General features: G+C 39.2%; 1 protein-coding gene across 1 annotated transcript; it reads left to right on the top strand.

The window, feature by feature from the left end:
- The first annotated feature begins 23 nt into the window (after nucleotides 1-23).
- Nucleotides 24-23,074, top strand: memo1 (mediator of cell motility 1). Its single transcript, XM_061923199.1, has 9 exons — nucleotides 24-160; nucleotides 6,380-6,461; nucleotides 6,550-6,618; nucleotides 6,970-7,082; nucleotides 9,370-9,481; nucleotides 14,007-14,149; nucleotides 14,226-14,302; nucleotides 14,444-14,548; nucleotides 21,072-23,074. Exons 1-9 carry the CDS (start codon nucleotides 100-102, stop codon nucleotides 21,201-21,203), a joined length of 894 nt encoding a protein of 297 aa, XP_061779183.1. The 5' UTR covers nucleotides 24-99; the 3' UTR covers nucleotides 21,204-23,074.
- The last annotated feature ends 408 nt before the right edge of the window (nucleotides 23,075-23,482 follow it).

Genomic DNA, 23,482 nt, shown 5'->3' with positions numbered 1-23,482 from the left:
TTTTTCCTACTTGTGCTTGCTGACACTGGCGTACGACCCCCTTTTAAAAATCACCTGGCAAGATTTAACTACACCAAAATAGGCGGCTTTGGAACCAAGATGTCCAACCGAGTGGTGTGCAGAGAAGCAAGTCACGCCGGGAGCTGGTACTCCGCTTCGGGTAACTGTCAACACAGCACCGGCCGTGTTAGCACACTGTGTGATAGCTCTTTTTTCTCTTCTTTCATGCCGTGTCAGCGTGTCTGTTGAGTTTGGTTCGCACTCCGTTTTGTGTAGCGTTTGATATCCAGTGACAGCAACCGATTAAAACACAAGCTTTTTGTGTTACAAGCCATTCGATAATGCGCGCTATTGGGTTGTAATTCAGCTGATGGAGATAAAAGAAGGAGCTACCAGTTAGCATACTCGCTTGCCATGTCTTGCTTTTTATTCGCGTTAATGTCTTAACAGCATATTAGCATTTTTGGGCAAATGGAAAGATGACCACCATTGGCGAATGTTGCAGAACTTGCTGGGCAAGCATTCAAGTGGCTCGACGGATACCAAAAAAAAACAAAACATCATGGCAGCATCTCTACACTAAATATGTCGGTTGTTGTTGTGGCCTTGTTTGTGAGAGGGACATTGGATCACTTAAAATGCTTTGTCAAATACTCCACACAGAGAGACAAAGAACTAGGTAAACAGCATTCGTGTTCACCCCTTCCCCCATTTCAGCAGCTAGCCTGTTATCCCTTTAAGCCTCTCTGTCTGCACTGTATTGATAGCTGGTTGTTTTTCCTATGACGTGTACATTAGATCAGCAAAAATTCAAACCTGCCTCATTTTACTATATATAAATAAACCTTCTCTATTTATATCTGTTGTTATCCTTTGCGACAATACCAGGGACACTGCCAGAGAGGTATTAAAGTTATAGTACCACTGATAGTCACACACACACACACACACACACACACACACACACACTAGGTGTGGTGAAATTACCCTCTGCATTTGACCCATCCCCTTGTGCCAACCCCTGGGAGGTGAGGGGAGCAGTGAGCAGCAGCGGTGGCCGCGCTCGGGAATCATTGTGGTGATTTAACCCCCAATTCCGACCCTAGAGGCTGAGTGCCAAGCAGGGAGGTAATGGGTCCCATTTTGGTATGATTCGGCCGGGGGTTTGAACTCACGACCTACCGATCTCAGACACTCTAACCACAAGGCCATTGAGCAGGTTTCATTGACAATATGTTTATTGTTGTTCTTTGTAGTGGTGAAGTTACTCTACATCAGGGTGTCAAACGTATGGCCCGAGGGCCGGATTAGGCCCGCGAACAGGTTTTATCCGGCCTGCGGGTTGAGTTTGCTAAGTATAACAAATAACCTGACATTTTTGAATGAAAAAAACAGCTGTTCTAAATGTGTCCACTGGATATCGCAATAGCAATTTTTTGTATCTTTGTAGATGATGCTACATATGTACAAAATAAACCACATGATGTTAGTACATCAGTCGAGGAAAATGATCAAACTGCATATATAAGATACTGTAATTTGATTTTGATATCATTTTTTATATCTTGATAGATTGAACATTAACACCAATGAGTTGACTGATGAACATTATCACATAATCTATTCAGAAAATATAAATAACGACAAATAAAATATATATACTATTAACCGCAACAGGTAATTGTTAAATAATACCCAACAACATTATGATTTGTACAGTTTCAGAATGTGCTTGTTCTATTTTTGAACAAAGAAAACAATCTGAAGTTGTCTTTATTTCTAAGTTATCGTGCTGTGATTTTACCAATCCGCCCATTTGGGAGTAGATTTTTCTCCATGTGGCCCCCAATCTAAAATTAGTTTGACACCCCTGCTCTACATCAAACTGGAACTATGTGAAACGCTATAAACTGCTGTCAGTATGAGGTAGTGCAGACCTACACAACTACAATCATAAACAGTGTTGCAAAATACCACTACAACAATACTATAAAAGTGAACATTGTACTGTCTTTGAAGGTTTTTGTTTTTAATTAACTTTTTTTACAGAAATCTGACACCATATAGCAAAGGGTTCAATGTTATATGTTGACCGTCTTGTCATTTTAAGTGGACCGCAGCATTATTTTATGTTGCTCGCCACGTCATTAAAGTGGCTTGCAAAAAAGTGCTGTTAATAATAAAGGACATGTATTATTCTTTAAATTTTGACAGAAAAATGTACTGCATTCAATTGGAAATTTTGTTCACTTATATATTATCTCATCTTAAGACAAGTAAAGCAAGTTATCTATCAATCTGTAAGTAAAAATTATAGTAATCAAAAATACTTATCTGAAAACTGTGTAACACGGCTATTTTACATTTATATTCATATCTAAGGGCAGCCATAATTGTGATGAAGTCCCTAAATAAAAAACTAGTTTAACACACCTGCAGTATAGCATCAAGAGGAAGACAGTCGCATAATCTACAACCGATTTTAACCATTTTGTGACGACCCAGACAATACAGGAATGTACATTGCCAGGCCAAAAAACGCGGGTCCACTAGCAGACATGGTGTACCTTGGCCCCAGAGCTAAAACTGACACATTTACAGAAATTTGCCCTCGTGCAGCTGGGATAGGCTCCAGCTCCCCGCAACCCTGAGAGAGACAAGCGGTAGAAAATGGATGGAGGGACAGGTTTATCAATGCCGGCTGTTCCTGCTTAGAATAAACTTGAAACAGTATATTTCAATGGGTCAGCTTTAGCTTTGAATACAACACACATTTGCTGAGGCATCATTTACACAAGCTTCCTCAGTGTCACAGGTTCACATAATTATTTTTCCAAATTTTAAATTATTTTCGCCTAGATACTAATGCAGTGGTTCTTAACCTGGGTTCGATCGAACCCTAGGGGTTCGGTGAGTCGGCCTCAGGGGTTCGGCGGAGCCTCCGCCGCGGAGGTCAAGACACACCCGACTCATCGTGTAAATAAAAACTTCTCCCTATCGGCGTATTATGGATACCCCCAAACAATGTTCCCTCTAATTTTCCGTATGCGTGAGCAAACGCAAAAACTCCTTGAGCATTCAGTGGAGCACATGTGAGCGACGTTAGACGTGCACATGCACTGTGGCCACAAAAGCAGCACACCGGTCCCAAACCTGACTAAATAACAAGTTAAATGTTTTATTATTATAATCAAATGACAGCAGTCATTTCCATGAGATTATTTTCTAATATTAGTATTTTGGCCCAATTACAATGACAATAACAAAACATTTTGTTTTTCATGAGCTGTATACTAGTATTGTAAGTCTGGGTGGGGTTCCTGCTTTGGAAATAATTTGTACCCCTTTCAGATATCGCATTTAGTTCCCACTAAAACATTCACATGTTACATAATAAGATGCAAACATGGGATCATGTGTACATTCCTGTAAATTTGTTTGTAAAATATATCTTTATTAGTATTTATATAATATAATAACATAATTTCATGGTTAATATTTATAAATTAAGATAAAATTAAGAAAAAAACATTTTATTGTTCACTAAAGAAGGGTTCGGTGAATGCGCATATGAAACTGGTGGGGTTCGGTACCTCCAACAAGGTTAAGAACCACTCTACTAATGGTGGAAGACTCGGACCACTGCGTAGCGCAGAGGTGTATAACTCGTTTTCATTGGGGGCCACATAGCCGTTAGGCTGCTCTCAGTGGGCCACTTCTAACAATTGAATACAAAGGTGTGCCCCATGATATTGTGAAACATTTGCCTATGCATTTGGTGTTTTTACATACACTGTAAAAACAAATTGTATATTTTGCAGTTAAAAAGATCCCTGGCAGCTCAGTCACAAGAATGTTACCATAAAATGTGCTGTGGTTTTCACAGCACATTACTGTAAATGGAAGCACTATACCTCTTTTTTACGACAAAATTCTGGCGACTGAGCTGCCTTTTTTTTCAACCGTAAAATCCATTGTCATTTTTACAGTGTACAATTTGATTAATAACTTGCTTTCAAGTCAAGTAGATTTAAAATTTCAACAAAAACATGTTTGAAATGTATGATATATGTTTATTAGATACAATTAAAGTTTAAAATATATGCAAATTCATGCAGTACTACTATTTTATTTTTTCAAAATGGAGATGGAAAGATAAAGTACTTCATTGACGCAAATTATTTCCAGGTTCTTGTGGGCCATATGAAATGATGTAGCTGACAAGATCTGGCCCACGGGCCTTGAGTTTGAGTTTTTTCACTTTTCAACGACACATTGGTTGGTTCTTAACCCAATTCTGTAGTTTCTGCAATCTCCTTAGACATTGTCGCATGCTTTGTTCCAGTTATGCTGATAATTGTATCTGCCTGAAACAGATACATTTTTTTTCCACAAACACGGGATGTCTTTTGACATTGTTAAAGAAATGAGAAAAAACTCACTTTATTAGTTCTGGTTAGATAACATATTGCAATGCAGTAATTACCCAATGGTAGGCTCTTACCTTCTTGCTGGACATTTATTGTATTATTACAGTTTGGGTCATTTTGTGTTTAAAGGAATAGTCCACCTCCAGAATCATAATAACACTCTGGACAAATAACACAGATAAAACATGCCACACAGTTTGTTATTTTTTGGTTAATTCAGCCTTGGTGGAAGTTTGCACCCTATAAAGTAATGTTCTCACAATATACAGTCACGATCAAAAGTTTACATACACTTGTAAAGAACATAATGTCATGGCTGTCTTGAGTTTCCAATAATTTCTACAACTCCTATTTTTTTGTGATAGAGTGATTGGAGCACATACTTGTTGGTCACAAAAAACATTCATGAAGTTTGGTTCTTTTATGAATTTATTATGGGTCTACTGAAAATGTGACCAAATCTGCTGGGTCAAAAGTATACATACAGCAATGTGAATATTTGGTTATATATCCCTTGGCAAGTTTCACTGCAATAAGGCGCTTTTGGTAGCCATCCACAAGCTTCTGGCAAGCTTCTGCTTGAATTTTTGACCACCATTCTTGACAAAATTAGTGCAGTTCAGCTAAATTTGTTGGTTTTCTGACATGGACTTGTTTCTTCGGCATTGTCCACATGTTTAAATCAGGACTTTGGGAAAGCCATTCTAAAACCTTAATTCTAGCCTGATTTAGCCATTCCTTTACCACTTTTGACGTGTGTTTGGGGTCATTGTCCTGTTGGAACACCCAAGACCCAACCTCCGGGCTGATGATTTTAGGTTGTCCTGAAGAATTTGGAGTTAATCCTCCTTTTTCATTGTCCCATTTACTTTCTGTAAAGCACCAGTTCAATTGGCAGCAAAACAGGCCCAGAGCATAATACTACCACCACCATGCTTGACGGTAGGCTTGGTGTTCCTGGGATTGAAGGCCTCCCCTTTTCTACAAACAGCTCAATTTTTGTTTCATCTGACATCACATGGACAAAGATAAGACCTTCTGGAGGAAAGTTCTGTGGTCAGATGAAACACAAATTGAGCTGTTTGGCCACCATACCCAGCAATATGTTTGGAGGAGAAAAGGCGAGGCCTTTCATCCCAGGAGCACCATACCTACCGTCAAGCATGGTGGTGGTAGTATTATGCTCTGGGCCTGTTTTGTTGCCAATGGAACTGGTGCTTTACAGAGAGTAAATGGGACAATGAAAAAGGAGGATTACCTCCAAATTCTTCAGGAGAACTTAAAATCATCAGCTAAATCAGGCTGGAAATAAGGTTTTAGAATGGCTTTCCCAAAGTCCTGACTTAAACGTGTGGACAATGCTGAAGAAACAAGTCCATGTCAGAAAACCAACAAATTTAGCTGCAGTGCACCAATTTTGACAAGAGGAGTGGTCAAAAATTCAAGCAGAAGCTTGCCGGAAGCTTGTGGATGGCTACCAAAAGCGCCTCATTGCAGTGAAACTTGCCAAGGGACATGTAACCAAATATTAACATTGCTGTATGTATACTTTTGACCCAGCAGATTTGGTCATATTTTCAGTAGACCCATAATAAATTCATAAAATAACCAAACTTCATGAATGTTTTTTTGAACAAGTATGTGCTCCAATCACTCTATCACAAAAAAATAAGAGTTGTAGAAATTATTGGAAACTCAAGACAGCCATGACATTATGTTCTTTACAAGTGTATGTAAACTTTTGTTCTCAACCGTATGTGGCAATTCACTATATGTAACTAACTATTGAAGTATTGCCAAAACAACAAAGATTTGTACACAGTACTGCATTTTGAATGGGATTACAATTAGTTTTTCCTGTAAATAGTTCTTAAATACTACCAATTTGGATTTACCCCCTTTTCCATTGTCATTATTCAGATTATTTTGATTTTCTTCTGCCTTTTCAGGGTCCCAGCTGAATGCACAACTAGAAGGCTGGCTGTCACACGCACAGTCCACAATCAAACCCGCTAGAGCCATCATTGCTCCGTAATCACACATTGACAAATAGAAGAGAACAGTCACCACCGTGTTTTAAGACAGCTCTTGTGCTTAATACGTGTTCTTTTGTTTGCAGGCATGCAGGGTATACCTACTGTGGTGCTTGTGCCGCACATGCCTACAAGCAGGTGGACCCCTCTGTTACGTAAGTCACCTTTTCGTATTAGGATAATAAAGCTTTCATCTAAAAGGAACCTCTAAAGTTAAAAATAATCCTGTTCGGGACACTGCTTGCCCTCATTCTCTGGCCACCATCATAAAGACTAACTGTAAGGACATTTAAAAAAAAACATTTTACATTTTGTGCAAGAATAAGTTAACAGCTGTTAATATTAAAAACAATTTGTCTTTAAGCAGTTTTTGACTGGTAAGTTTGATGCATCACCTTAAATGTCAACAATTTACAACATAGTTTTGGATTTAGAGGTTCCACTGTGTAATATCTATGCCTTCCTGTCACAACCTTTTGAGTGAGACAATGTCTATCGCCCTCCAGTCGTAGGGTGTTCATCTTGGGACCCTCTCACCATGTGCCCCTCTCCCGCTGTGCCCTGTCACCAGCAGACGTCTATAGAACACCTCTCTATGACTTGCGAATCGACCAGAAGGGTAGTCATTGTTTCTTACCTGGGCCTCAAACTAGGCACCACCGAATTGAATTGAATGTCTCCCAAATTCCAATTCCATTCCTTGAATTTGAATGGAATTTGAATTGAGGTTGCAAACAGGAAGTAAAATTGCAATTCCAATTTGAATTAAAGGAAGTAGAATTGAAATTCTATCAAATTCCAACTGATAATTTTGGTGTATTCCAGAAGCAATTACTCCGACATTTTCCAACCAATTCAAACTGTTCTTAAGTCAAAATGCTCAACTCATTCAGAACATTTAGGTCTTCCTGTACATAGTGCTCGATGCTAGCATGCTAACAGTTTTCATTTTAGCAGTTCTGTAGGTATGAAATTAAAAGTTAGTGATATTGTTACTTTCAAATTAGGGTTGCGCGATGATATGAATTTAGACAACGATAGAGTTATAAATACTCTCTCATATCATAATAATGCATGTTTATGTCCTGCAAAATTAACAGCAATAAGCAAACAAATGCATCCTCAACGCAATGTAGCGCTCTTGCTAGCGGCTAATGCCCCTCCACAGTGCAGTTTTTAAATCACTAGTCTTCACCTCCATCCACTGTAGGAGGATACCAGAAGCCATGGTAACCACTAAGCGAGAGCTCTTAAATGTAAACGGGTAGGCGGCTCAATACAGATATTGACCGTAACAATACCAAGTATAGTATCAGCATAGGGATCGATCATTTTTATTATCACAAAATGTGTTATTGTTTACAAACTCAGAAAATAAGAGCCAATAGTAGGTTCTGCTTTTGTTTAGTTATTTTGTGCACTATTGACTTTATTATGAATGTTGTATGTGATTAAAAAGGAATTAAGAAATAATTTAAATAATAATTAATATTGTTACACCACCATCCTGTGTTTTTGTCTGATTACAGTTGTGATCAATAATGTTACCATTAAATGACCCTGAAAATTGTATATTTTATGCCCATGTAACTTCTTGGTATTGTGCCGATACGTATATGTGTAGTACAACCCAAAACTAATGTAAAGTATTAAATCAACAGTAGAATACGTGCTCAGCACTTTTAACAGAAGTGTAACCAAGTTACAACAGAAAGTTACCGGATATTAATAGTACAACTGGAAATTACACAGTATGTTACCATATACTTCGGCAGTTAAATCAGGAGCCTTTGTAACCCATTTTGAAATGGTTCTAATGTCATTTATATGCCAAATAATATATCATTATCGCAAGAGGCTGCAATATATATTATGGTATACATTTTTGGCCATATCGCCCATCCCTATTTAAAACTATTAAAAATGGTGGAAACATTCTTAATTTTCCAGTATGCTTGATTTTATCCAAGTACAGTGGTACCTCTGGATTCAGGTTTAATTAGCTCATACCTAGAAAAACGTGTATTGTGTATTGCCCATTGAAATTATTTAAAAATCGATTTATTATGTGCTTCCCCCCAATAAAAAACAGCACGATTTTAACATATACCGGTAATGCCTTTTAAAAAATAAAAGAAACTTTAAAATAAGAACTTTTGTATCAAAAACAATATAATGGACAACAAACTTCAGTAGTTTATGAATAAATGTAATAATAAAGTACAGTATTTACTTTGGCAGCAGTTTATGAAGAAATGTAAAAAAGTACAGCATTTACCTTGGAGAGTAGACTTCTACAGTATTTTCTTCGCGCTGCTTCTCCGTCAAACACACCATCAGCAGCTTCTCCATATTTTAATGGATGCTAACGCTCCTTCACAGTCACTTTCTTTATTCCAATGGTTGAAAAAAAAAAAAAAGTTTGGCGATCTCTACTTATAAGCTATAATTTGTGTGGATCCTACTGGGTTAATTTGGGCATTATTAAACCAAATCTAAAGCATAACAATTAGCCGAGAGAGAGAGCTTGTATCCCGAAAAACGTTTAAGATGAATAACCTTTATCCTGAGGTACCACTGTATTCAAAATGGAGGGAATTGGTCTTTCAATGTAGTGTTTGTAAAGTATTTTTTGTATTTAGAATGATACCTTTGTTGAACGTGACACCGTTTCCTGTTACTTGGCTGTAAGGAATAAGCGGTAGAAAATGGATGGATGGATGGATGGTAATGAAGTTATTTCCACTTCCTGCAATTCCAATAAAACATCCTGTGGGGTGGAGTCAATTCAATTCAAATTCCAATTCTTCAAATGAATTTAATTGAAATTTCCAATTCTGAATTGTGCTCAAGTGTATCGATCACTGTAGTGTGCACTAATCAAAATGTAAACTTTTCATTTCCAGTTTATGCCGACCTTTGGAAAACAGGGTTGTTTGAGCGGATGAGCATGCAGACGGACGAAGACGAGCACAGCATCGAAATGCACTTACCTTACACTGCGAAAGCCATGGAAAGGTAAGGCATGTTTCATTAACCAAGTCTAATTAACTCTTGTGTGCTTCCACAGAGAGTTACCATTTGGCTTAATTAAATTGTACCAAGGTTTTAATTAGCATTTGTTTTACGTGCTGTGAACCGGAATCACATTGATGCAGTATTGCACTTGATTACTAATTTAGGAAGAGTCCAAGCACACATTTGCAAATTGAAACACAAGCTACAGAAGAGTTTGTTAATGGCTTTTGAGGCTAACACACCTTAAAGGGGAAGTGCAGTTTTTTGGAATTTTTCTTCCATAAACTTCCATAAACATTTTGCTTTAAGTATATATGTAATGTCTGCTTGGCACTCAGCATCAAGGGTTGGAATGGGGGGTCAAATCACCAAAAATGATTCCGGGCACGGCCACCGCTGCTGCTCACTGCTCCCCTCAGCTCCCAGGGTGTGATCAAGGGTGATGGGTCAAATGCAGAGAATAATTTCGCCACACCCAGTGTGTGTGTGACAATCATGGGTACTTTTAACTTTTTAGTAGCAGGTACAGTTATAATAACATGTAATATTTACATATTTTTCTTATTTTAAGCATGCGTCACTTACTGTACAATGTCTGCTCTCACTGGGATGCCGACTGGCAGGATGCTGATATGTTCCCATTTAGATGAAAAATGACTCATAATCTTCGCAAAGAAAAAAAGTGGGTGGGGTGGACGAAGCGTCTTTTCGGGTCTTTTTAAGCCATTAAAAGTCAAAGTTGGCTGTCAAAGTGTACAAACTTCTTAGTTTATGTCAACATTATTTTACTATTAAGGTGAGAGGAATAATTTATAATCAAGAGTTAACATTAACAAGTTCCGAGGTAAGAAAGCAGCTCAACAGCTGATGATGTCAATATAGCAGCATTAGGAAGTTATACTTTTCAAATGTTCTCATTGTCAGACAATATTTTCGGTATATTAGATGGATTTTTACCTGACATTTTTCGACTGTCATCTGCAGTCTTCTTCAGAAGGGTCACTTGACCACTGTGACGTGTTGCCTATTAGCAGTTCTTATGGGCGTGGCCAACCAGGCAGACCTGTCAAGACTACCTGGTTTTGCAGTGGTATTCTGTGAGGCCAAGGAGGGGTTGTAACATTTCAACAAGCGCTTTTGATAAATTATATTTAACGGAACCTACACGGTCTACTATTAGGTGTAGTGGGGTGTCTTTATTTTTTATTTTTGGGGTGCCGTAAATTCTTGGGATGATATTTGCTGTCGGTTCTACGGGGGTGGGGCAACAAGGTAGACTTGACAGGTCTGTCTGGTTGGCCACGCCTATAAGAACAGCCAATAGGCAACAAGTCACAGTGGTCAGGTGACCCTTCTGAAGAAGATTGTAGATGACAGTCGAAACATGTCAAGTAAAAATTCCATCTAATATACCAAAAATATTGTCCGACGACGAGAAATTTAGAAAAATATATGAATAAGAAGACTTAATTAAACTTTTTTATACAGCATAAGGAAGTTGCCTCTCTCTGATCAATGCGCTGCTATATATACCGTGAGGAGAATAAGTATTTGATACACTGCTGAATTTGAAATTCCCACTGAATAAGCATGTAGAAGTCTGTAATCTTTCTTATAGGTACGGTACTCATCAACGGTGACAGAATCTAAAACAACAATACAGAAAATCACATTGTATAACTTTTAAGTTATTATTTTACATTTTATTGCATGACATAAGTATTTAATCACCCACTAACCATTAAGAATTTCCGCCCCTTACAGACCTTTACTGTTTCTTAAAGAAATCCTTCTGCTCTCCACTGTACTAACTGCACCTGGTCAAAAAGACTCCAAGCTCTCCACAATGGCCAAGACCAGAGAGCTGTGTAAGGACATTAGAGATAAAATTGTAGTCCTGCACAAGCCTGGGGGCTAACATCTTGTTGAAAGGGCAACAACTGTTGGTGCAATTATTAGAAAATGGAAGAAGTTCAAGATGACTGTGAATCTCCCTCGATCTGGGGCTCCATGCAAGATCTCACCTCAAGGAGCATCAATGATCATGAGGACGGTGAGGGATCAGGCCGGAACAGGACCTGGTCAACGACCTGAAGAAAGCTGGGACCACAGTCTCAAAGAAAGCGATCAGTAACACGATACCCCGTCATGGATTCAAATCCTGCAGTGCACGCCAGGTCCCCTTGTTCAAGCCAGCGCAGGTCAAGGCCCGTTTGAAGTTTGCCATCTGTATGATCCAAAGAAGGAATGGGAGAAGGTCATGTAAAATAGAGCTTTGTGGTCCAAACACACCCGCCGTGTTTGGAGGAAGAAGGATGAGTACAATCCCAAGACATCCCAGGTGTAAAGCACAAAGGTGGCAACATCATTCTTGCAAAGGGGACAGGACGATTGTATTGTATTAAAGATGGATGGGGCCATGTATCGCAAAATCTTGCCCATGAATCCCGTTGAAGATGGGTCGTGGCTTGGTCTTCCAGCTTGATAACGACTGATAAACAGACAGCCAAGGCAACTAAGGAGTGGCCCCGTAAAATGCAGACCTAAACCCAATTGAAAATCTTTGGAGAGGCCGTATTGCCCCGCGACATTCCTAAAACCTGAAGGATCTGGAGAAGATCTGTATAGAGGAGTGGGCCAAAATCCCTGCTGCAGTGTGTAGAAAGCTGGTCAAGTACTACAGGAAACGTCTAATCTCTATTTGCAAATTAAGGTTTCTGTACCGAAATATTAAATGTTTTAGGTTCAGTCACTCCCCGTTGAAGATACTTATGATAAAGATTACAGACTTCTAAATGCTTTGTAAGTGAGAACGCTTGCAAAATAAGCAGTGTATGAAATGCTTGTTCTGCTCACTGTAGGTTCTTAAAGGGGAACTGCACTTTCTTTGGAATTTTGCCTATCGTTCACAATCATTATGAAAGACACTGGGGGTGGGATTAAATAAATTATCTTCTTCCCACTCCCTTTCAGGCAAAACTCGACAATCATGCATTACATACTGTACATTACCTTTTGCACTATATTAATTTATATTATTATGTGTTGTCAACTTTGTACTTTTTTTTTTATGTCATTGCCTGACATGAATGTCAAATTAAAAAAATTTAAAATGACATGACGAGGGATGTATTTTTTTGATGCATTCTTACTTGTAAATAAACATAAATACAAGTCTGCTTACATGGAGCCTATGGTAGCCACTCATTTCTGCCTATAAAGCTCTTAAAAACATCCAAACACCTTCAATAGGGTTTTATATACATGATGTAAGTATATATGTAATGTAGTAACAGGAACATTTATATTTACCTTGAATATTTACGTATTTTGATCATTTTAGGAAATGCGCGGCGCATTCATTTAAAAAACTCATCACAATGTATATTTAGTTATTTTTTCTTCATCACTGATTATTACTCACTGCAGACTTCATTAGAGCCAACAAACATAACAAAACATCACTTACTGCGTAAGGTCTGCTGTCATTAGGATGCCGACTGCTGGGATGTTCATATATTCCCATTTTGGTGAATGAAGAATGACTCATAATCCACGCAAACAAACAGGGTGGGTGGGGGTTAGGGGGGCCAAGCGTCTTTTAGTGGGGGCAGGGGGACCAAACGTCTTTTCGTGGGGGCAGGGGCAACAAGTGTATTTTCGTGCGGGCAGGGGGACCAAGCTTTTTTTCGTGTCGTTCTCGCCACTTCCGAGTCTTATGGCTGTAGTAGTGTACCAATTTGTCGGATTACATCCTCAACCACTTAGTTTGCAGGTGAGATGCATGATTTATGATCTAAAATTAACTTCCAAGGAGCAGGGAAGCGAGGAAACAGCAGACCACTCAATGATGTAAACATACGGACACACGGTAGTGATCGTGGCGCCGCTACAAATAGTTTGTTTGCGTTAACGCTTATAATAACAATATCACTAATACTTTAATAATCAAATCACTAAATGTAAATAAGAGTACTGTTGCTGCTTTTTTTGGGTGGTCATTTATTGGATTTTATGGCCAGAATAGAGGACTTCCCATTGGCTCCGCTTTAAGTGGACTTTTATTTACGTTTATTTAATATTTTGAATGCATTAAGAAAAAAAACAATAATATTTTGAATGCATTAAGAAAAAAAACAATCAGTCATGTTTTTCATGATTGTGAACAATAGGCAAAATTCCCCAAAAAGTGCAGTTACCCTTTAACAATAGTGTTTATAATGTAATATCGCTAATACTTGGTTAATATTCAGGTCAAGAAATGTAATTGGAGTATTATTGGCACTTTTTGGATGCTTATTTATTAGGCTTTATGGTCGGAATAGATGACTTCATGTTTTTTATTTATGTTTACGAGTTAGAATGCATTAAAAAACAAGAACAATCCTTGTCTCTCATAAGGATTGTAGGCAAAAATCCAAAAAAAGTGCAGTTCCCCTTCATGTGTGATGCTGCTTTTCCTTGGGTGATCCTCTTACTGAACACTTACATCAGTTCATTCACTGACTAATTCAATTCTTGGCAGCCACAAAGATGAGTTCAGTATCGTTCCCGTGCTTGTGGGCGCTCTGAGCGAGTCCAAAGAACAAGAGTACGGGAAGCTGCTTAGCAAATACCTGGCTGACCCTTCCAACCTTTTCATCATCTCATCGGACTTCTGCCACTGGGGTCAGTTGCGATGGAAAGAAACAGTGAAAAATGCACGCTCAGACATTCTTTCATCGACTTTATTCTTTCTTTGAAGGTCAGCGGTTCCGTTACACGTACTACGATGAAGCGCAAGGGGAGATCTATAGGTCTATTGAGCATCTTGATAAAATGGTAAAAATCTGGAGTGCAATTTAAAGTTGTTCAGGTCTCATACAATTAACAGTATTTATCATGTTTACCTTTTGGATTTATGAGTGTCTTAGGCAAAAAGCAGAGTTTTATAGATTTTTTCCCACATCTTTCTTTGTAAAGGGAATGGGCATTATAGAGCAGCTGGATCCCATGTCTTTCACCAACTACTTGAAAAAGTACCGCAACACCATCTGTGGCCGTCACCCCATTGGAGTGCTACTAAATGTGAGTACTACAATTTACTCTTCCGGTTACAAGGTCGCTGCTGTTGCAATCTGCATGTCCTCTAAGGTTGATGGAATGTTTGATTTTATACTCACCAAAAGCAAGATAATGGCAACAAATGTTCAATATATGTTTGACAGCATCGTACAGTCAAACTTTTTGCACAAAAATGCTCAGTTTTTGATTGACACAATCAAGGAGGTATTCTTTTAACTATGTTTATTATAGTTGCATGCCTGTTGTAAAAGCTTGGTTGCTAGTAGTAATTGTTAGCATGCTAGCATTTTGGCCAATTTTGTTTGTATACAACTGAGATAGGCTCCAGCGCCCCCCGCGACCCCAAAGGGAATAAGCGGTAGAAAATGGATGGATGGATGGACAACTAAAAATCATCCTGCAATTTTGCAGGCTAAAAGCCGCACCGCCTTAATTTCTGGACAATTATTTTTTACATATATTGGCTGCCACATCTATAAGTCACAGGTGTACACATTGAAACATGAAATATTTACACAGGCGCTTGTGTTCAGTGGACAGGGCTGTCTTCGTTGTCCTCCTGTTAGTATTGGTGGATATCGAAAGTGTGAGGGAAAAGTAGCAGCTTATAGACCGGATGACAATACGGTATTTTGTTACCTGATGCTATCTTGTTAGCATGCTAATGTTAGCGTTTGAGCATTTTTGACAAATTTTGTAGTTGTACGTAGGCTAATACTGAAGTCATTGATTTTCTTACTTGCTCTAGCTTAATAGCATGCTAAAGTTAGCATTTTAGCAAATGTTTGCACATTTTGCGAATTTATTTTGACCTTATCTTGCTTTTCTAACATTTATAAACACATTTCAATAATACATTTCAGTACAGCTTCAGCTCTTCCACATTCAAACCATTCCCACTTAAGCATTTCAGTGCATCTTTTTATCTCTACTGAAATTGCTTAATCTACTTTGTATGTTTGTATGTTGGTGTCTTTAATTGGTTGAGTAAATTGAATGAATATTGTGACTTTATGAAACTAAAGCAATAAGGAGGATTAAATATATATAATCTTAATTATATCCAGGCCTCTCCCGGCTTTGAGCACGAAAACTACACCCAACATAACACACATGCACGCACATTAGTTTAGGCCATACTTGCCAACCTTGAGACCTCCGATTTCGGGAGGTGGGGGGCGTGGTTAAGAGGGGAGGAGTATATTTACAGCTAGAATTCACCAAGTCAAGTATTTTATATATATATATATATATATATATATATATATATAGTGTGTATATATATATATATGTGTGTATATAGATAAGAAATACTTGACTTTCAGTGAATTCTAGCTATAAATATATATTTATTTTATTATATATATTTATATATTTATATATATATATATATATATATATATATATATATATATATAAAATACTTGAATTTCAGTGTTCATTTATTTACACATATACACACACACATAACACTCATCTACTCATTGCATTGTTGAGTTAAGGGTTGAATTGTCCATCCTTGTTCTATTCTCTGTCACTATTTTTCGAACCATGCTGAACACCCTCTCTGATGATGCATTGCTGTGTGGCACGCACAAAAGTGCTTTCATCAAATGCACTAGATGGCAGTATTGTCCTGTTTAAGAGTGTCACAACATTGCTGTTTACGGCAGACGAACTGCTTTACAATAGACAAAAACGTCACTGCTGTTGTTGTGTTGTTGCCGCGCTGGGAGGACGTTAATGAAACTGCCTAACAATAAACCCACATAAGAAACCAAGAACTCGCCCTCGATCATTCTACAGTTATGACGTGATTGGGCAGGTACGCTGTTTATATTGTGGGTTAGCGGACTCAGGTCCATGCGGACCTAAGTCCGCCTGAGATTTTCGGGAGAAAATTTGTCCCGGGAGGTTTTCGGGAGAGGCGCTGAATTTCGGGAGTGTCCCGGAAAATCCGGGAGGGTTGGCAAGTATGGTTTAGACAAAGTTAAGTTATGAATCTTTGCCATAATTGAATGTATAGCCTAAGTTAACAACAACATGACTAGTGCAAAGTGTAATTTTAATTCTTAAAGCAAGAACTGTGTGTTGATTTTGTACCTGACGATTTCGACTACAACTGTGGCCGTCAGTTACAGAAACCGTCAGGTATGAAATCAACACACAGGTCTGGCTATAAGAATAACAATTACATAATTCTTAGAAGACCTAATGAACCTAATTGGACTATGATTGTAAATTGTTGGTCACTCCTTTGGGACTGCTTTTGTGTGTGCGTGCCTGCGTGCGTGTTCTTTAAAATAGTGCTTTTGAGATGGTGACATACAACAATGCTAATGTCAACCATCATCCAAGAAATGAAACTGAAGTCAACTTCCTACCATATACCATTGAGAGAGCTAAACAAGATGGCGCCGGTGTGTCTGGCTCGCCGCTTGTCTATGATCACTATTGTCTGTTTTGTGGTTATGTTGACGTGTGTTTCGAGGACCATCGACTCACTTCTAGTGTATGAACGCCAGGAGTTGTTGAGGATTGGGAAGTCAGTACAGTCATGTGAACTTTACAATGCAAGAGACCCGGATTCATGTTTCCATGCTAACCTACCTGAGTGCTTCCGTCGGGTGAACGCGCCGCTGCCCAGGAAGCGGAAACGCCGAGGAGTACGATCCGGCCGACTGCTAAAGGTGAAAGCTTGGCTGGCACTGTATCCTGACGCAGTGAGGTCCTCGGCAATTCCCCGGGAGTACAGCGACTGTTTTGGTCGCTATTTGTCACGCCGCGCGCTTCGGCTGGTCGGATCTTGGTTGGTGCCAATCATCGGACAGCGGGAGGATCCCTGCGCGCTGCGCCCTCTTCGCTCGTCTCACCCGGGCTCAGGTGGCGTGTCCCTGGCTAATCTTCGGTCGCTGAGCTGGGCACCGTACGTGGCTACAACAACGTCTACGAGGTGTGCACTTGTGAATGCGAGATCCGTGATGAACAAGACTTTCGTTCTTCAGGACTTTTTCTCATCATGCTCTTTGGATATACTGTTCTTGACAGAAACCTGGATCGGCACCGGTGAGTCTGCTGCTTTTTCAGAGCTATTACCTCCAGACTGTACTTTCATTAACACGCCGAGAACAAGCGGTCGTGGCGGGGGTTTAGCTATTGTTTTAAAGGAAAGCGTTCATCACAAGGTGATCGTGGAGTGGTCTTTTCCCTCCTTTGAACTGAGCTGTTTCGAGCTGCGACAGACTGATCCAGTATTTTGTGCTGTGATCTACAGACCACCAAAGCACAACAAAGATTTTATTAAGGACTTTTCGGACTTCATTGCTTTTAGTCTGGTGCGCTACGACAAGATTTTAATCGTCGGGGATTTTAATGTACACGTTTGTTGTCCTTCTAAACCCATGGCCGGAGAGTTTTTGGACTTGATCGAAGGTTTTAATTTGGCTCAGCATGTTACTGGCCCAACGCATGTACACGGACACACTTTAGACCTTGTACTGTCTTATGGTTTTAATGTTGACAATGTCGTTGTTGGTGATGCTGTGTTTTCCGATCATAGTCCTGTTATGTTCAATTTAAGTTTGGACCCTGATGTAAAACCGCCTGCCGTGCGTCATGAGCGTGTTATTAGAACTGACACTGCAGCCACCTTTTCTCCTTTGTTCACTGTGTCTATGCAGAATATATCACACTCTGCAGACACTGAACAATTAATGTGCTCTTTTATTTCCACATGTTCTGAGATTCTGGACAGTATAGCGCCCCTCAGAGCTATACGTCCAAAGTCAAAACAGGAGCCTTGGCTCAATGAAACCACACGCACAGCTCGGCGTGAGTGGCGAAGGGCGGAGCGTAAGTGGAAAAGGGATCACTTGGAGGTCTCTTATCAAATTTTAAAAGAAAGCTGTCAGAACTATCAAAGTGTGGTTAAAGCTGAAAAAACTAAATATTTGTCAGACTTAATTTCAAATAGTATCAACAAGCCACGTGTTCTTTTTAAATCTATTAGTTCTGTTTGTAGCTGTTGCTGAGAGTTTGCATGCTTTAAATATGTGTCATAAATAAATAAATATTAATAAATAAGTTAATGAAGCAGAGTTATAAAATATTATTAGAAAATGTGTGATTGTAAAATCTCCTGAGCAAAATGTAAATGTATTGAGTTAATTGTGTTGCAAGGCGGAACGATTGTTGTGATGTTGCGACCCCACGGACAGTAAATAAGGCAGAACAAGCAAGAGGGGAGGGTGCTTGAGCACGTTGTCTTCAGCTCCTCAAAAGATTTAAGTGTATTCGATTATTTGTACAAAACTTCAAGCAAGTGATTATTAGAACCTCTTTTCGTTACAAGCAGCCAACGAGGTATTGTATTTTTGTAATTTAATTTCTTTCTGAGTGTTTATTGATGTGAAATCAAAGTCTGATGTATTGTACTGTATTTTGTAAGTTCTCACGGCGTGTTGGCGTGTTGGCGTGGATGGTGTGTACAGCAAGAAGGAGGAGTCAATAAACGCCCGTTTTACAAAAAAGAACTTTCCTGTGTTGCCGTGTACCGAAAGGAGTTACACTGTTCTTAATCCGAATCCAGCCACTTCACTAGAGATGACAAGGGAAACTTGTGAAAAATTTCTCTCCTTTTTTAACGACAAGGTTGCTACTATTCGGGCAAATCTTTCTCCTTCTCCATTTAGTTTCAATGTGGCCACTCGGTGCTCGGCTGTGTTCTGTCAGTTTGAGCCTGTGTCCATGCCTGAGCTTACAGGAATAGTCGACAAATTAAAACCCTCGTCCTGTCCCACAGACCCAGTCCCCCCTCGCTTTTTTAAAGAAGTTTGGGACTCTATTGACTTATCTGTTAGGGACATCATCAACAGCAGCTTGATTTCTGGCAGTGTGCCCTCTTTTTGTAAAGGAGCTGTTGTTGAGCCTTTGATCAAAAAAACAGGTCTTGATCCTACAAGTTTGTCAAATTATCGGCCCATTTCTAAATTACCTTTTGTGTCAAAAATTTTGGAGAAATGTGTTTTGGCGCAACTACAACCTTTTTTAGATGAAAATAGCACTTTAGATCCATTTCAGTCTGGATACAAAGCTTTGCACAGTACTGAATCTGCACTTTTAAAGGTTTTTAATGATTTGCTTTTAATATCTGATTCTGGCAGCTCTGCCATTTTAGTGCTTTTAGATCTTACAGCTGCCTTTGACACAGTCGACCACACAATTCTTTTAGATCGCCTGAGAGACTGTGTGGGTGTCAGGGGGACTGCATTAGAGTGGTTTAGATCCTACCTGTCAGAAAGGTCTTTCTCTGTCAGGCTGGGGGACGCCACTTCTTCTTCTGCTCCGCTTTACTGTGGTGTCCCCCAGGGATCTATTCTAGGCCCCATCCTGTTTGCACTGTACCTTCTTCCTCTTGGAGAGATTTTTAAGAGGCATGGAGTGTTTTATCACTTTTATGCAGACGACTGCCAAATTTATATGCCTATTTCAAAAGGCCACGGCCCCCTGACACTCCTTCTCAACTGTCTATGCGACGTCAAGGCTTGGTTAGCCCAGAATTTTTTAATAATGAATGAGGGAAAAACGGAAATTTTAGTGTTTGGTCCGGCCCTCACTGACTTGGGACCATTGCAAAATTATGTGCGTCCCAAAGTCACCAGCCTTGGCGTCACTATAGACAGCGATTTTAAACTTGACAAACAAGTCAATGGCGTTTTAAAATCGTGTTTTTATCATCTTCGTCTTTTAGCAAAGGTAAAACCGTTTTTATCTTTTAACCTTTTTGAACAAGTCGTGCATGCTTTTATTTCAAGTCGCCTGGACTACTGCAATGCACTTTATGCTGGCATTAGCCAAAAAGCTCTCTCCCGGTTGCAGTTAGTCCAGAATGCGGCAGCACGACTTTTAACAGGGGCCAGGAGACGCCAGCATATAACCCCAATCCTTGAGAGTTTGCACTGGCTCCCTGTTCATTTTAGAATTGATTTTAAAACCTTGCTGTTTGTTTTTAAAGCTTTACATGGACTGGCACCTCAGTATATCTCGGACCTCATCCAAACTTACAATCCTGCGCGCGCTCTGAGGTCCGAGAGCCAGCTCCAGCTCGTGGTGTCCAAGACGAGACTTAAAACCAGGGGAGACAGGGCCTTCTCTGTGGTCGGCCCTAAGCTCTGGAACACTCTGCCCCTCCATGTTCGAACTGCTCCCACAGTGGAGTGTTTTAAGTCTCGTCTTAAGACCCACTTTTATTCTCTGGCTTTTAACACTACGTGAGTTGTGTGGTCCTCTGTTGTCCTCTGTGTTTTTAAAATTTTGCTTTTGCTTTCTATTTACTGTTTTAATTGGTTTTACCCTTTGAAATTGTTTTTAATCACATTTATTTTATATTGTTTTTAATTGTGTTTAATATTGTTGTGCAGCACTTTGGAAACATTTTGTTGTTTAAATGTGCTATATAAATAAAGTGGATTGGATTGGATTGGATATACAGTATAAATGCTCCATCTGTGTTTTCAATGTTTTGCAGGCTGTAGCTGAGCTGAGGAAGAACGGTTTAGACATGAACTTCACTTTTCTGAACTACGCTCAGTCAAGTGAGTGCAGGAACTGGCAGGACAGCTCCGTGAGTTACGCCGCAGGGGCCCTCATCGTTCATTGAGGTCGACGATCGCAGGGGTCACTGCAAAGACACAGCCCTGCCCTTTATTATCTATCGCCATAACCTGACCTAACCCCTGCCCCCTCTCACCTTACTCCCCCAATCAACGCCTACTATTTGCAGGAAGGACCTAAACACGCCGAGCCAATAGTCCCCCCCCTTCCCTCGTTTCGTCCCCAGCTCGCCTGCTTTTTTCCCCACCCTCCTCACAATTTGCTGTTCTCTCAGCACTGAAGGGGGAATCATTTGAGTTTCAAGTGCAGTTTTGAGATAATAGGTCCTTGAAAAGGTTCAGAGAAGCTTGGATGGGTAAGGAATATTATGGTATAATTGTGGAAGATTTGAGCTCTTTGGATTCTTTGTCTCTTTATGGATTTGAGTTGTGATACGCAATCTGCATCGGGACACACGGCTGCCTGTGCTCATGTAATCTTCCTCCCAAAAGGAATGAAAAAAAAAAATCTGCACATTTTCATGGAAACCAATACTGAAATGTCAGATGAAGGTGAAATAACTCCAACCATAAAAGCAGTTTCCTAGATATTGACTACCATTGTGCTTAACATACAATGTGTTGGAGTTTTTAACAAAAGGGCTGCATTCAGATCGACCCATAAACTATACTTTACAAAACCAAGAACAGGTATAGCTCACATAATATATTTATTCATATTTTGTAAAACTTATGTATCTCTTTAAAAGTTTTAGTGGGTGTGGTATTATTTACTAAATACTATGTAGATTTTTAGTCAATATCATTTAGCCAGTAACTTAGTGGCGCAACTTTGCTGTATCAATATTAATTCCCACAATCACACTTCATGGTTTGTTACCAATGTAAAAGGAAACTATAAAGATTTATTTTTTAAATTGTCGGAACTATTATTATAATATTTGAATAGCAAGAATCTGCATTTGTTTTTCTGTTTTAGTCAGAAATGTCTAATGTTAAAGATTATTGAATGTTTTGGCTTGGTGTGGTAACATTTTGTAAAGATTTGACCTCAGTATTGGTAGCAAAGAGTTAGGGGAAATTAGGAATTTATGAGCTGCACAAAGCCATTTTGAATTTTCATCGGCTTTGACAATATCTGCTTAAAAAATGTGCACCATTATGATGGTTTTAAGTGCATAAAACGCGAGCAGTAAGTGAACTATGATGGTAGCATGGACTAATGGCAATATATGTTTGTTTGAGGATTATTACTTTCTGCAGGGGCTCCCACTCGTACATGATGCAGTCCTCAGCGCAATAAGAGTGGTATATAGGTAGAAACTGTGTGGCCACAGACTGAGAGCTGATTCACCAGACACTTGACTTCTGGTGTTTTGTTTCAAACCAGTAAAAAATGACACACTGTGTTACTGTGCCTTTTTATCACTGTTGCACAAACACATATAAAGCATATTCTCATTTGTAGTCTTATTTAGAATATGTTTTGATTTTTTTTCTCTCCACGTGTAATCTTCCCTCTTTTTGCCTACCTGATGCCCACAGTGTGTTGGTGACCTTTCCCCCCCATCTGTTGGTCTCAAGTGGTGCCAACTTTTATCTGCTTTGTCCAGCAGAGGGTGATGGTCGCCTTTTTCCCCACCTCATCTCATTCCTGTAGAGACAAAGCCTGAACCTCAACACTGTTGTTTTGCTTTTTATTGATTTTTATTTGTCTTTTAGAAATGTTGGTGGGGGGAGGAGGTTTTTTTTTTTCTTTTCTTGCTCGGAGGATGAAAAACGTACACATATTAAACAGAAATATACTACATACATACTCCTAAATGGAGTTTTTTGATCTCAGGTTCCACTGAAAAGCATTGCAAGAAGGTCTTCAGATGAAGATTTATGTTACAAAGCAAGTAAAGTGTACTGAAAAGCAGGTGTCTTGTCTTTTGTTTGCAATCATGCAGGCGTATACTTGCTTGGTGTTATATTGGGACATTTAAACTCAACTCACACCAACAACATGGTTTAACTTAACAACTTTAAATCATGTTATGCTGACTTTTTAAAATTAACATGAGGATGATCTTTGCCATGGTGACCAACCTGGACACCTAATGTTTGTTACAATTAAAAGCTATATGTGCATTTTTTTTTTATAATGAACATGCAGCCAATAGTATACATCTGCTTGATGGTTAGGATACCAGGAAATAAAATAAAAAAATCTCACTCTTATTATTGCTTAGATTTTTGCAGTGCAACTTTACATTAAATTAAAGTGACATTTTGGTTTGGAAAAAACGTTTACAAGGTGACTAACAGGAGGAGTCAATGTTAA

This window comes from Nerophis lumbriciformis, linkage group LG02 (genome assembly GCF_033978685.3).
Source record: "Nerophis lumbriciformis linkage group LG02, RoL_Nlum_v2.1, whole genome shotgun sequence".
Classification (NCBI taxonomy): domain Eukaryota; kingdom Metazoa; phylum Chordata; class Actinopteri; order Syngnathiformes; family Syngnathidae; genus Nerophis; species Nerophis lumbriciformis.
The sequence above is the reverse complement of the archived record's forward strand: the minus strand, read 5'-3'. Positions and strand labels throughout refer to the sequence as shown.